The following is a 15,219-nucleotide window of genomic DNA, read 5'->3' on the forward strand; positions in this document are numbered from 1 at the left end:
GATTAAATTATTCAATAATAACACAATATAATAAGTAGGGATGTTCATTGGATCACATCTAATATTTTTAGGTCTATCCAGATCCGATCCAATCATATATTGGATGCTAGAATTTACCATCCGATTCGATCCAATCAATTTCAGTCATCCAATCGATCCAACATCCATTGGATGTTGGATTAGATCGGTTCTATCCATTGGATGTATTTCATATATATTTATTAGTTTAATTTGGGTTTATCCAATATTTTAGACCTAGTATTTTTTGGATCGAATCGGATCCATCTAATATTTTATGTCCAGTATGTATTTGATTAGATTGGATCCATCCCATCCAAGAAAAAAAGAGTAAAATTTTTATGTTAATTTTCATATATACATATAGATTTGACGTATAACAATATAAAATACTAAATGAAAATACAAATTAGTTCGATTGGATGTTGGATGTATTGAATTTGTAGACACTCCATCCACCATCCGATCCGATCCAATTGGATATTTAAAAATAACATCCAATCTGATCTGATCACAATTGGATATCCAATATTTGGCGGTCGGTTCTCGTTGGATTTGATCGATTTATGCACACCTCTATTTCTTGATATGGTATCAAAGCCATATCCCTAATGGGTTTTTGATCCACGCCTATCCAAATGATTAGTCAACTGCACGAGATCGAGTGCAACAGATGGTACATTATCCCACATGGATTAAATGTAAAAAATTGAATCATATATAAAAACTTGGACTACTCTACTCATCAGTTTTGAATTGGAACCCCATTTTTCTAGACAAAATTAAAATACTTTGATTGTAATTTTTTTTGACTAATTGTTTGCTAAAAAGCTTGTTACATAAGGTTATGTTTAGAAGTTAAATTTGAATGAAGAAATAAAAAAAATAAGGAAAGTATAGAAAAAAAAATGGAAAATAAAAAATTATAAATTTTTATATTTAGTATGAAAAAAAAATGTATAAAAAAACACTCAATTCAACAAAATGTTCTTTGTGAAAGGTGAAAATTTAATTTAACTTTTTATTCACACATTTTTCTTTTTCTACATTTTCTTTACTATTTTTCTTTCTCACTAAAATCCAACTTCCAAACATATCATTTTTTAAAACATGTGAACAAAATTTCTTGGATAGAATTTTTTAAAAAAATTGTAAGATTTGCTTTAGTGTCATCCACATGTTTGTTTGTTTGTTTTTTTTTTTCCTAATCACACAACATTTATTAAATTACCAAAACTCTCAGTCCATGTTGAAAACAATTTGAATACCCAAAACGATAGTGTTTTATAAAAATGAAAACATAAACATCTAATACACATCAAGAATGACCTATCTCCATCATATTCTAAATTTCCTTACATCCATAAATGTAAAAGAAGAAAAGGATCTCCAATACAAAATATTAAAAAAGAAGCTACTTTTGGATGTTATATATTAGAAATAAGATTAATTAAGATTTTTACCCCTTAAATTTTAACATGTACCGAATCATGTTCCTTGAACTTTTCTGACCGTTAAAAACCTCTCTGAACTATTGAGATTGTTAAATTTAAGAATTTTTGTCTAATTTTATTTAATTTTACTATTTCAGTGATTGTTTATGTACTAAATCATGGTCCACCGACTTTGATATCTACCAAATAATTCTCCTTGAATTTTGACATATACTAAATCATGCCTCTTAAATTTTCATTCATATTAGAATTTTTTACTAAAATTAGACAAAAACCCTTAAATTCAACAATCTCAATAGTTCAGGGAGTATTTCTAACGACCTTAAATATTAAGTGGACATAATTTAGTACATGTTAAAGTTCAGGAGATAAAAATAATAATGTTGATATAAAACACACTAATCAATAATCATTATCAAGTGGATGTTATATAGCTAAGAAATTTATTAATATTAATGTAAAAGATATTAATTGATTAATTATCAGGTGGATGTTAATCCATAAATCTATCCACCTAAGCATCAATTACCCAGTAATCGGTTTATAAGGTTACTTATTATTTTGTCAATATAAAAACTTAATCAGAAAACAAATACAATTTCCAAACATGCATGCCTTCCCTCTCTGTTGATAAATTATTTAAATTTCAGTTAGCCAAGTCACTATCAAATCGTTTACGAGAAGAAAGAAACATCCAAACATTTGCCTAGAAACAGCACAAAGTATCCCAAATACCAAAAAAAAAAAATGTTGACTTTAGATTGATGGGTAACTTTTTGTACATGGGGGAGTTGAATGGCTTGAGGGGCATATCATACCAGTAAGTAATTACACAAGCTAGAACAAGATGTTATTGTTCTTCTTCTTCAACTACACAGGGGCCCATGCCTGCTGCAACCGCAAGAAACTTTATTTACAGCAGACCTATATTAAGTAGAAGGTCTCTTCTTGTACTTGTTCTGAACTAAGCTTAGCAGAAAATCTGTAAATATGTGCTCATAATCTGGCATTTTCCCATAACCTGCATTTTTATTATTAAAAAAAAAAACAAAACAAATGGTTTGTTTAAGCACCTTGCATTCACTCATTCAAAAGAGTCAAAAGTTAGATGTCGAAATGGTTACTTTATAAAACAATTATTTTCGAGAACACAGCAGAATCTAAAGAAGAGTCTGTATACTTGCCTGGAAAATAGTTGATGTCTATTACATAAAAGACATCTCTGGTCCCATGCTGTCGGATCATATCTATATTGAACAACCGGAGACCCTGACAAAATTATATGATATACGATTAAAACATAGGAAGATACAAAATTCATTTGTTGCTAAAGTTATTTTACATAAACTAGTGAGTGATTAGTGGAAGATACAAAATTCATTTGTTGCTAAAGTTATTTTACATAAACTAGTGAGTGATTAGTATTTACCAGTCGTCGACGAAGCTCTTTAGCAAGCCTCTCGAGTAGAGGTCGAGGAGGAAGTTCTGCAATAATACATTTCACATTAATTCAAGGGAAGAACTTTGCAATTTCATCATTAGATTCTCTGAAGACTGCTAATTATCTTAGTGTGCAAACCTTATCACACTACTACACAATATTAATCAGAACGGAAAAAGATCTGGTTACTTAACATGGATTCCTCAATAGTCAATTATGTTATATCACATCTCTGGTGAGTTATTTAGACCATTATAACCAAAAAAAATAAATAAATATGTATACTCACCAGCAATACTAGGCTCCAAATCTGCCTCGTCTGCGGTAGCTGCTGCACATGAAACTCTAGGGAATCGAAACAGGCCAGTAACATCGGCCAGTTCATGTTTAGTAACATCGGGTAAAGAGAAACGTCTAACCACCTTTATAGCATCACCAACAATATATATTTTAAAGACTACACCCCCTACAATAAGGAACACTGTTATATAAGTATCGATATAAACATTAAATGGAAGTAAATATGTTTCCCCATCAGTAACAGCATTATACCATGATTCACAAACTCCTGAAGGACCAAGGGAGGTTCAAGTTCTGAGAGACAGAATTGATCGTATGCTAGGAATAATTCGTGAGATTTGGCACTGCCATCCACAAGTAGGGGCTTTGCAACTTTATGGAAACCACGAAAACATGTCAAAATCAACAGACAGTTAATGGATTTGCACAGAGATCAAAATCCAGAAAACTAGGTTATTAGTGTCGGGCATAGAGAACATTACAGCATTAGGCGACACAAACCCAATTGTTTCAACTTTCAAGAATAAAGGAAAATACTCAAGATAAAGAGCTGAAAAATCTACACAAAAACATAACAGCCATACCCAAAGGTAAATTCAGCCCAGCTTTAGTAACTTCATAAGGTATTGACAACGGATCTTCAGTGATAACCAATTGCTTGGGGATGCCCACCTTGCCTGCATAATAGTTAAATTAGAAGCATAATCAAAGGATACGTCACCAATTCAAAACATGTACTTTCATCAACTATCTTCAGTTACAGGTAAGAAAATATTTAAGCAGGATCTTTAAAATTCATAAATAGAACATACCATGGTAGTCAGACAACTCTAGATCTACCACATCCTGAAGCATGGACTGACGATTATGTAGATGCTGTATGGCCTTTGGAGAATCAAGAACAGTTACTTCTGGATGCTTTTGCCTGTAATCCTTCAATGATGGAAAGAAAAGTCACAAAAAGATGTCAACAACAAACAAAATTATACCGCAATTAGTATTTATTTTATGAAAACAAGTAAACCATAGAGGGAAAAAAAGATAGTTAAACCTATCATACTAATCTGCAATATACATGTCCATACTAATGGGGATGCTTCTTAAATAATACAGCAACCCTAATATTTTAATTGAAGACTTGCACACATTTAAAATCCATCATCTCAAAGAATGCAAGGAACAAACGTGTGTATGAAGCACCAAAATTTTACTCATGGTTTATAGAAATCATACCAAAGAAACCTATAGTGGCAACAAACACAGATATATCAATGAAGCGAAAATCACAGATATCAAACACATATATCAACCCTCCATAATTAACCTCAACTAGCCAAATAAACCCTGTAAATTCAAACAAGACAAATCCTACAAGGAATGCATGACATCTCTTTGCAACCAAGCTCGCCAACACCTAGAGAAGTTATCTATATTGCTTGCAGAAGTAAATCCTCACTTGTTCAATACTTGGGACTGAATTCTACTATCTGGTCAAGATTCATGATGATGAGAGCAAAAACTCTGCAAATTATGTCAGACAAAAATAAGTTTTAAGGGTCAGGAGATTGGCTTTACAACCAATTACGAATTACCGGCAGTTCACACTTAGTCCACACCATTACTATAACGGCATATTATCCTTTTATACTATCATAAATTGTATAGCAAGAAAATGCAGCACACACATTTGTAACCAACTACAGTTTAAATAAGAGATGCACAAATATCATAGGACAAAGAATCGACTAACCTCAATTACATCGCTCCATTCTTTTCCTAACAACTAGAAGAAAAACAAAAAGTGTCAAAGGTTTAATCAAATAAAAATTATACAGTCAAAGAACAAAAATCTTTATAGACAAAAAGAGACTCAAAAAGTGATCATGGCCAATCTAAAAGAGTAATCAAACCATACCTTATGCAGAAGAACATCAAAGGGACCTTGATCCGATAGTGGCTTGTTTAGATCAATAGCAACAAAGAATATCCCCTTACTTCTGCATTGATAGAAAACAATCTCTACAGTCACATATCTAAATTAGTGGCATACAAGATGGGATTCTTTTCACAAACTTCTACTAGTTTGTACATCGTATAAAATTAGAAGACATTCAATGCAAATGGAATGGTCCTGCTGATATTTGAAAACTATTATCAATACTACAACATAAATATGAATTCCAGTCATATATTTGACAATACAAATTCATTTCTGAATTTTCTGTTATCTTATCAGCAGCTGATCTGCTAAAAAAAGTGTAGGAAATAATAATAATATAATAGTTACTTAAGTAAGAGGGCACATGGGCACTGAAAACACAAACAATCATCCCAAAATTACTAGATGGTAATCCAGTAAAATAAAATAGATAAGAAAGTTACGCAATAATCCCAAGTATAAGCTTGTCAATCGTGTTCTTAGTAAGATAACAGGGGTCAAAGTTAGGACTAGTTCCAAAAAATTAAAAAAAAAAAACGCATCACCAAAAGAATTGACTTTTGGTTCCAAATAGTAGGCAAGTAGGTTAATCAATATGGTATATATTATAGAATATTCCTATTTAGAAAATTTTGAAGGTAAAGAAGATTCTATACACCCACAAAGCTAACCAAATATGCCTCATGATCTATGTTTAGAAAGTAATCGGTTAATAGGTGAGACATGTTTAACCACAATAGACAAAGATGCCCATATCCCCAAAACCCACCATCACCACTTCAAAGAAGCCGCTTTTTTGGCCACAAAGAAAAACACAACACAAAACAAATGAAACTACAAAACAAGACCAAAAGCTCTCACCAACCATATATGGAAACTTGGTAAAAAAAAAAAATAGAAAAACCAAAAAAAAAAAAAAACAGATATATTTATTTATATATATATATATATAAGGCAAAATACAAACATGTAATACAGAACACAAGGATAGCCAGAAAAGGGTTTAAAAAATTAGATACAAATTTATTACATACCGAGCTAAAGCCAAGAGCTTAGGCTGTAAGAAGCTTTTCTTCTTTTTGGACGTTAAGGCATAGCCAACGATGAGCTTCTGTGGTTGATGATGAAACCCAACTCCTCGGAGGGAATTTACTTCCCTACCCTTCTGTTCTTCTTCATCTCCTTCTTTCTCAGCTGGGTTTTCTCCGTTGAACCTCATACCCAATCCCACACAAGCCAAAAATCCCTAGTTCTCGGATCAGTTATTTTAAAAGGAAAGGGGAAAAAAGAACCTTCTTCTTGAAAATGTGTAAAAATGCAGGAACAAATGTTGTAAAGCAGAGAGAAATCAGAACAAAAAATAAAAAGTAAAATTAAAATAACGTCTTGTTCAAGCCAAATCCTTTCTCACTTTCACTCTTTCTCTAAAAAAAATCTGAGGAAGAGAAAAAATGGAGTGAGGCTTTGAAAGGGGTTCACTCCTTTTTTATAGAGAAGCTGACTTTCTCTCTCTATATTGTATGCACGGGTGTATATATGTGTGGAGAGAGAGAGAAAGAGAGTATACGTGTATTTCACAGAAGAAGAGAGAGAAATTGGTAGATTTTGTTGCAAATATTCAATCTTTATTTGTGCATAACACACATACAGATAATGTAATATATATAGACAAATTTGTATTGTAGAGATTTTATAAGTAACAGCCTATAAACTATTTCTTGCAAAAAGAAAAAAAAACCTATAAACTATTTTCATTTTCATCAAAATAAAAAGTATATGTTAGAAAAATTAATAATATACCCAAGATCTATTTGTATATAACATAGAACACAATAATAAGATATAATAATTAGGTATGTGTACCTGATTGATCCATAGCAATTATCTCTGTTTGATCCACAACAGTTACTCCAATTCGATAGTGCAATACTATCAACTAAGTCTTCCTCCCTAGATCTCTAAATCAGAAGCAGTTTATTTTCTCTGATTATCAAAAGGTATACAATTGTGATGAGACAATATGTATTTATAGAGTTAGGGAGGGGACTTAGCTACAAAACCCTAGTTGGACTGGGCCTGCTCATCAAAGGCTTCAGTTAACTAGAAAAGCCCACACTTCTGCTTCACCTAGACTTTACACACAGATGCTAAGCCCATTAACAATTGATCACCAACAATATGGGCTAACGCAGCAAAGAACTATCCAATCAACCCAAGTTTTAATAAAACCAATAAAATTTAATGTAAGCCCAAATAAAAGTCTAACATTCTCCCACTTGGGCTACATTGATTTTAATACATATATATATATATTATATTAAAATAATTTTGTTTGAAAACGACTCATGGGTTGAACAACAGGAAAACATTTGTGGCCACTTTAAAAACTGATAGTTCTCTGATAGCATCTCAACATACCGGTCCAATTTAACCTTTGATAATGAACTATGACAGTCATATTGTTTTTAGCTCAACAAAAGACATTCATAATCACAAATACCAAAGTATTAAATCGACATGGTCAATAAGTCTAGTAGTGTGGTAAGGAATTATGTTCAACATGTGATCAATTTAAAATAACATAATATCCTTATCAGTCCTCAATTTCACTGATACCGTGATGCTTAATAAATAAGCCAGTGAAATTAAACATACACCACTTAAAATAAGTAAGTGTCACTAAACTTGCTTAAAGAATTAAGCCAACAACATATCATTGTCAATAAGCAAATAAATTTAAAAGACAATGATCACAACAATATGAACCACATGCTTTCAATTCAATCATTCTCGAGAATATAACAAAACATAATTGAAAACATATCCATTCAATAATAAAAAATATTGAAACATAAAATGTAGTTCATAACTTTATTCAGAAAATTATAAATAATAATTTCTAAAAACAAACAGAAAACAAAACTCCCACTAACCCAAAAGATCAAAAGATTCTAAAATGCCCATATTAACAACATGTTTATCAAACAATATGGAACTTAATCCTTTGGTTAGGGGATCTGCAAACAACAACTTGGTCTTTCAATATTCTATCACAATGTCTCCTTTCTAGACCAAGTCTTTAATAGTGAGATACTTTATTTCCTTATATTTGGAAGCACTACTAATCTCATTATTCTTTGAAAAGAAAACAACAATACTATTATCACAATAGATTAGTATAGGAGAGGAAATAGGATCAACTAGTCGTATCTCTAAAATCAAATTCTTTAACCATAAAGCTTGCAAAGATGCCCCATAACATGCAACAAATTTAACATACATAGTAGATGATACGATTAAAGTCTATTTAACACTTTTTCAAGAAATAGCAACACCAACAAAAGTGAAAATATAGCCAGAAGTTGACTTTAAATCATCTACATAACCACCAGAATCTGAATCTGAATAACCAACAACTTAAAGATTGTTGACATGCTTATACACAAGCATAAAACTCTTCGTTCTATGCAAATATCTCAAAACTTTATTGGCTGCAACCTAATGATCATGGCCAGGATCAGATAAATATCTCCTAAGAACATCGACCATGAAAGCAATGTCAGGTCTAGTGCAAACCTAAGCATACATCAAACTCCCTACTACATTTGCATATGGGATATTCTTCATTGCTTCTCTTTTTAAGTCGTTCTTAGGACAATGTTGCTTAGTAAATTTGTCCCTTTCAAAATAGGAACGAAACTAGCTTTACACAAATCCATGTTGAACCTTTTGAGCACACGAGTAACGTAAGCTTCTTGAGGTAAGCCAAGAACTTTTCAATTCTTATCATGATGAATCTCAATCCCCGAAACTAAAGATGCCTCTCCAAGATCTTTCATATCAAAATTGGTAGATAGAAAACTTTTGGTCTCATTTAGTAGTGACAAATCACTGCTGGCAAGTAAAATGTCATCTACATAAAGAACAAGAAAAATATAACGACTCCCACTGATCTTCATATAAATACACTGATCAAACTTGTTCTCTACGAAACCAAACGATGTCACAACCTGGTCAAACTTCAAGTACCACTGGCGAGATGCCTGTTTGAGACCATAAATGGATCGTTTCAACTTGCAAACTAAGTGTTCTTTTCCATTCTCCTTGTAGCCTTCAGGTTGAGACATATATACTTCCTCATTCAATTCTCCATTCAGAAAAGCAGTTTTAACATCCATTTGATGCAACTCTAAATCAAAATGCGCAACTAAGGCCATAATAATTCTGAATGAATCTTTAGTGGAAACAGGTGAGAAAGTTTCAGTGTAATCAATACCTTCTCTTTGAGTAAAGCCTTTAGCCACTAAACGCACTTTAAACCTTTCAATCTGTTCCTTTTTATCCCTTTTAGTTTTTAAACTCCACTTACAACCTATTGGTTTAAAACCATCAGGTAATAAAACTAGCTCCCATACACCATTTTTCTTCATGGAGTCGATCTCATCATCCGTAGCTGCTAACCATTTTGAAGATTGTGGACTATTAAGTGCTTCACTAAAAGTGACAGGATCCACAAAATGATCAATATCATATTCTCCTTCTCCAAGATAAACAAAATTATCATGACACTTTGTTGACTTCTTTTGTCTCTGAGATCTTCTTAGAGGAGGTACTTCTGGAATAACTTCTCTTTGTTGATCATTGTTTTGAATAACATCTTCCACAACTGGAATTTCTTCAATAACAGGATTCTCATTAACAATAGGAGCTTCATCATTAATAGGCCCTTCATCAATAATAGGACCTTCATCATCTTCGATATCGGGAGCAATATATTCATCAACAATGGGAGCATTACCAACTGGAGTAGGATGGAGACTACTATTATCATCTCTTGAAAATGACATAGGAATACAAATTCCTTTAGATGACTCCCCCATTTCAAGAGATGTTGAAGGAATTTTTTCAGCAACATCAAATTCTAGAAATTTAGCAGTCTGAGATTCAACAATTCGCGTACCACGAGTGGGACAGTAAAAGCGATAGCCTTTTGAGCGCATTGGATAACCAATGAAATAACAGCGATTTGTTCTCGGATCTAACTTTTTCAAATTAGGATCATAAATCTTTACTTCAGCTGGACAACCCCATACTCGAAGATGATTCAGACTAGGCTTCCGCCCAGTCCATAACTCAAAAGGGGTCTTGGGAACAGATTTACTGGGAACACGATTTAAAATATAAGTTGCAGTCATAAGTGCTTCACCCCATAAAAACTCTGGAAGATTTGTTCTACTCATCATACTTCTAACCATATCCATGAGAGTGCGATTTCTCCTTTCAGCAACGCCATTTTGCTCAGGTGAACCAGGCATAGTGTATTGAGCAACTATACCATTTTCTTGTAAGTACTCTGCAAAAAGCCCCATGTGTTGTCCAGATTCTGTATAACGACCATAATATTCTCCTCCACGATCAGAATGAACAACTTTGATGACTCTTCCTAATTGTTTCTCAACCTCATTTCGAAAAATTTTGAATTTATTAAGGGCGTCAGATTTTTCTTTAATTAAATAGGTGAATCCATAACGAGAAAAATCATTGATAAAAGTGATAAATACTTGTTTTTTGCACAACGTGGTGGAATAAGGTCCACTAATGTCAGTGTGGATAATCTCTTATAAAGAGTGACTATAGATAGCACTCTGCTTTCTTATTTTAGTCAATTTTTCACAAGTACAATCAGCACAAGTATTCCAACCAGAAACATCAACAGGAGGAAGAATTTTAGCTAGAAGGAATCGATCAATTCTTTCTTTAGAAATATGACCCGATCTATCGTGCCATAATAATAAAGATGTTATCTTAATATAAGATTTCTTATCCACAATATTCACAACATTGAAAAAGGAAGCTAAGGAAGTCAATGATAATTTGAAAAGAATATCAGAGTAAAACTAGTTTCCAATTATTCGGAGTCAAACATAATGTCAACACTATAATTGGCAAAAAGAAAAGAAATTCATTGTTTAACTAAAAGCGGAAGCGAAACTGAATTACTTTAAAAGTAGGAATCAAGAAATTACTGTTCAAAATAATCTGAACACTAAACTGTAATTCAAGAATAAGTGTGCCAACATAGATAACATCAACTCCAACATAAGTGTCACTTTAAGCTTTGACTCCCTCTCACTTATTTGCTTGAGATCCCTTAGCCTCTGGTTGTGGTTGCTTCTTTTCATATTTTCTTTATCCTTTGCTGGGCTTGAGTCGAGAAACATAGTGTGAAGATGTATGAAAAGCTCGATGAATGATGTAAGAGTCAGGAAGAGAAATATTATGATCTTTCAACTTGTACTGAACTTTAATGATTTTAAAATGAAAATTCTCACTCCTTTGATTTATCATACTGAATGGTTGTCATTGCATTCATAAGATGTCCAACTGCAGCGATTTCACTAGTGTGAAATAGTTTTTCTTTCCTTTGAAATATTCATTAGCATTTGTGGTGTTTGGCAAACCACCAAAAGATGTTCAAGAATCAAACGTTTCATAGCAATGAGACTAAGATGATTTGAATTTTTCCATTGTGCATGAAGAATTTTTTGGGCAACAATTATGATATTAGTATAAGATCAGCAGATTTTTCTTCTCGAAAGCATAAGTCCAAATCTATTATGCCTAAAGTAATTTTCACATCTCGTTTCCATGCCTTAAAGTTGGAAGCATTCAGAATTCAGATGAAAACGTTATTGTTGTTCGCAGAAAGGAGACCGCAAAATTCAAAAAATTAAAACTTGAATAAGCAATATGAGCAATGCATTAGAAAATATTGTAGAGTCAACTGGTCATTATAAACTCCCCTTTAGGGTGAGAATATAACACGCACATGATCTACCTTCATGAAGTTAACAACAAAGAAAAAATACATATCATTTAAGAATTTTATTTCCTTTGGGCAAATAAATTTCTTAAAAATATGTATTAATTCAAGCAAAAAATAATAATAAATTTATACATTTAAATTATTACCTTTGGGCAAATAATTAAAATATATACATTTAATATTAACTCACTTCATGGAATGTGAACTAATATATGTAAATACTACCTTTGGGCAAGTAATTACACATATAGTCAACCAAAAATATAATATTTTCTTCAACATGTGAAATTTGGTGATAAAACAATCATTAAAAATTAATAATTTTCAACCAAATTTCCAAAAGAGATATATAATTGCTTTTATTATATTGATAATAAAAAAAATAAAGTGTCCACCATAACACATTATTTTTATATCAAATAATCAAGTTTTATAACTTTAGAACAACAAATAATCAAAAGATTTGAATATAAGAAAATTGGTGGAGACTACATAGTCAAAATAAATTAAATAAGAGAGTGACTATGTTTTATGGAACGAGAAGAAACTCAAAAAATTTTCTATGATTGACAAATTTCGAAAAATTATCAAAAAATATTTTTAATAATTTTTTAACTACATAATTATCATTAAAATAATAATAATTATTAAATTGCGTCAAAAAATTAATTAAAAATCACCAAAAAATCAGAAATCAAATTCTAATAATGCTGGAAAAAAGAATCGTCGAAAACGGAGTCACGAAACTACCTCACTCTCTCTCACTCTCCGGCAGCCGCGAGTGGGCTTCGTCCCAGCGGGTTGTCTTCAACCTCCAGCAGCTTCCATGGCTGCAACATGGATCTTGTGCGACCCGGTTCAAACCCGGTCGGGTCGGGATGAAATTCCGGCCATAAAAGTGACGAAACGGAGGGGAAAAAGAGCGATTTTGATTGGTTTACAATTTCTAATAGATCTATGTCTCTAATTTCGGTTATTAATTGCTAAAAAACAATAGATCTAAAGAAAAGCTATCCAAAAATAAAGAACATAAAAAAATTGATTTGGAATATCAATCTTAATCAAAATACAAAATTAATCATTTAAGAACATTCATAAACAATTAATAATGAGATATCTATAATCAATTTTAGATTAAAAACAATAAAATCAAAATACACAATTATAATTTCACATTATAATCATATAAACCCTAAAACTTTAAAATTAAAATTCTCTTAATATAGACTATGAATTCAAACATATAATATATCAATTGAAAGAGAATTTAACGATCAATAAAATTCCTAAAGTTTTAAGATTTATAAACAAAAAATTACACATAAAATAATAACGAAATTAATATGAAATTATGGATAATTAATATATACAAATTAATTATACTAATTATAGGTTCTAAATCATATACAATAGGCAATCTGATACCACATGTTAGAAAAATTAATAATATACCCAAGATCTATTTGTATATAACATAGAACACAATAATAAGATATAATAATTAGGTATGTGTACCTGATTGGTCCATAGCAATTATCTCTGTTTGATCCACAACAGTTACTCCAATTCGATAGTGCAATACTATCAACTAAGTCTTCCTCCCTAGATCTCTAAATCAGAAGCAGTTTATTTTCTCTGATTATCAAAAGGTATACAATTGTGATGAGACAATATGTATTTATAGAGTTAGGGAGGGGACTTAGCTACAAAACCCTAGTTGGACTGGGCCTGCTCATCAAAGGCTTCAGTTAACTAGAAAAGCCCACACTTCTGCTTCACCTAGACTTTACACACAGATGCTAAGCCCATTAACAATTGATCACCAACAATATGGGCTAACGCAGCAAAGAACTATCCAATCAACTCAAGTTTTAATAAAACCAATAAAATTTAATGTAAGCCCAAATAAAAGTCTAACAGTATAAACTATACAAATAAAACTAATAAATAATAATAATTGGAAAGTTCCATTATCTTTGTTATGTCATTATATAATATTGATATGTTTTACTATATTACCCTTTTTCTATTTTTTTTTTTTTGTGGACTTTTGTCTTTCATGCATATAGTAATTTGCATGTATTATATATTTATATGTGATATATATTGTATATAAAAAACATATAATAGTATCTTCACTCGTAATCATGTGGTCGCTTCTCTCATTCCTGCATGTCGATGATTTTTGAGTTGCTCTATAAGTCATGTCACCCATTTGTATTGTCTTGAGCACTCGTATTATCCTCTAAAATACAAATATTTTAAATATTTGAATAACTAAACTAAAAACAGAATGTTTTAAATTTATTTTTTATTTAAATTTTTTTCAAATTTATTATTCATATTATAGTTATAAAATATTATTTATTACTTTAAACATATTTTATAAATTATTTTTAGTTTAATATTTTTTTTATATCCCTACAAAATATATATTTTATATGTAGATATATATAAATATTAATATTATGTATTTATTTAATATGAAAAAAAATAATATATTAAAATTTGAAATAAGTATAATTTTCGAAATGTATTTTAAAAAAGTTTTTTTTTTTTTGAAAGGAGTATTTTAAAGAAGTTAATGTGTGGAATGTAACGGTTTGAGGTAAAATAAGAAAAATGAGGTTTTGATTAGGGTGCACATTTAATCCAATCCAATACTTTTTTCCTCATACGATCCAATCCTATTGATTGAGGTTTTCGGCAACCAATTAAATAATATATAAAAAAAGTTGTAGGAAGTTTAGTGCATGAGATTTTTACGTGGTTGAGGCACTAACGAGCCTTAGTCCACGAGTCTTTGTTATTAATGAGAGTATTTATTGCAGAGAATGTTAAATTTCTCTCCTATTTCTCTCTTTGATTCCTTTTTTACCCAGAATTCTCGACCTCTGTCTCAGCATGTTTGTGGGGGTATTTATAGTGTTTTTCTAGGGTGACCCATAGGAATGAATCACTTGTCTTTCTGTGCAGGCTTAATAGGGGCACATATATTCCCAGCAGATACAAAATAGGAATTACATGACCTATACCGTAGGTATCTTAGGGGTTAGGTGGATATAATCTTTTATCCCCTCTTGATTGATGTGATTCCTCATAAAGCAGTCGTCACAAGTCTTATTAATCATAGCGCGATAGCTGAAAAAGGGGGGTTACGCCATCTGTCATGTCGTTTATGGTGATTTCAATACGTCTTCCCCCATACGGCATTAAATGCGAGGTGATTACTTAATAGATT

The 15,219-nt window shown here is 31.4% G+C and overlaps 1 protein-coding gene across 2 annotated transcripts; it reads right to left on the bottom strand.

Moving 5' to 3' along the window:
- Nucleotides 1-1,903: 1,903 nt before the first annotated feature.
- Nucleotides 1,904-6,777, bottom strand: LOC115695287 (inositol-tetrakisphosphate 1-kinase 4). Of its 2 annotated transcripts, XM_030622527.2 has the most exons (10): nt 6,187-6,777; nt 5,129-5,210; nt 4,964-4,996; nt 4,026-4,146; nt 3,798-3,890; nt 3,466-3,585; nt 3,203-3,379; nt 2,902-2,957; nt 2,657-2,741; nt 1,904-2,493 (listed from the first exon to the last, which is right to left on the bottom strand). In XM_030622527.2, exons 1-10 carry the CDS (start codon nt 6,369-6,371, stop codon nt 2,402-2,404), a joined length of 1,044 nt encoding a protein of 347 aa, XP_030478387.1. In that variant the 5' UTR covers nt 6,372-6,777; the 3' UTR covers nt 1,904-2,401. The 2 variants fall into 2 exon arrangements, with proteins under 2 accessions (XP_030478387.1, XP_030478947.1); XM_030623087.2 differs by lacking the exons at nt 4,964-4,996; nt 5,129-5,210; nt 6,187-6,777 and adding an exon at nt 4,670-4,691.
- Between the last annotated feature and the right edge of the window lie 8,442 nt (nt 6,778-15,219).

This window comes from Cannabis sativa, unplaced genomic scaffold, assembly GCF_029168945.1.
Source record: "Cannabis sativa cultivar Pink pepper isolate KNU-18-1 unplaced genomic scaffold, ASM2916894v1 Contig3, whole genome shotgun sequence".
In the NCBI taxonomy this organism is placed as follows: domain Eukaryota; kingdom Viridiplantae; phylum Streptophyta; class Magnoliopsida; order Rosales; family Cannabaceae; genus Cannabis; species Cannabis sativa.

What these genes read in the sequence shown, in the direction of transcription:
- LOC115695287 (XM_030622527.2), bottom strand. Translation starts at nt 6,371, where the DNA reads ATGAGGTTCAACGGAGAAAACCCAGCTGAGAAAGAAGGAGATGAAGAA. An exon ending in TTGATGTTCTTCTGCATAAG is followed by an intron (nt 4,997 to 5,128) that starts GTATGGTTTGAT and finishes TTTTTCTTCTAG; the next exon opens with TTGTTAGGAAAAGAATGGAG. An exon ending in AAGAGCTTCGTCGACGACTG is followed by an intron (nt 2,742 to 2,901) that starts GTAAATACTAAT and finishes TAATTTTGTCAG; the next exon opens with GGTCTCCGGTTGTTCAATAT.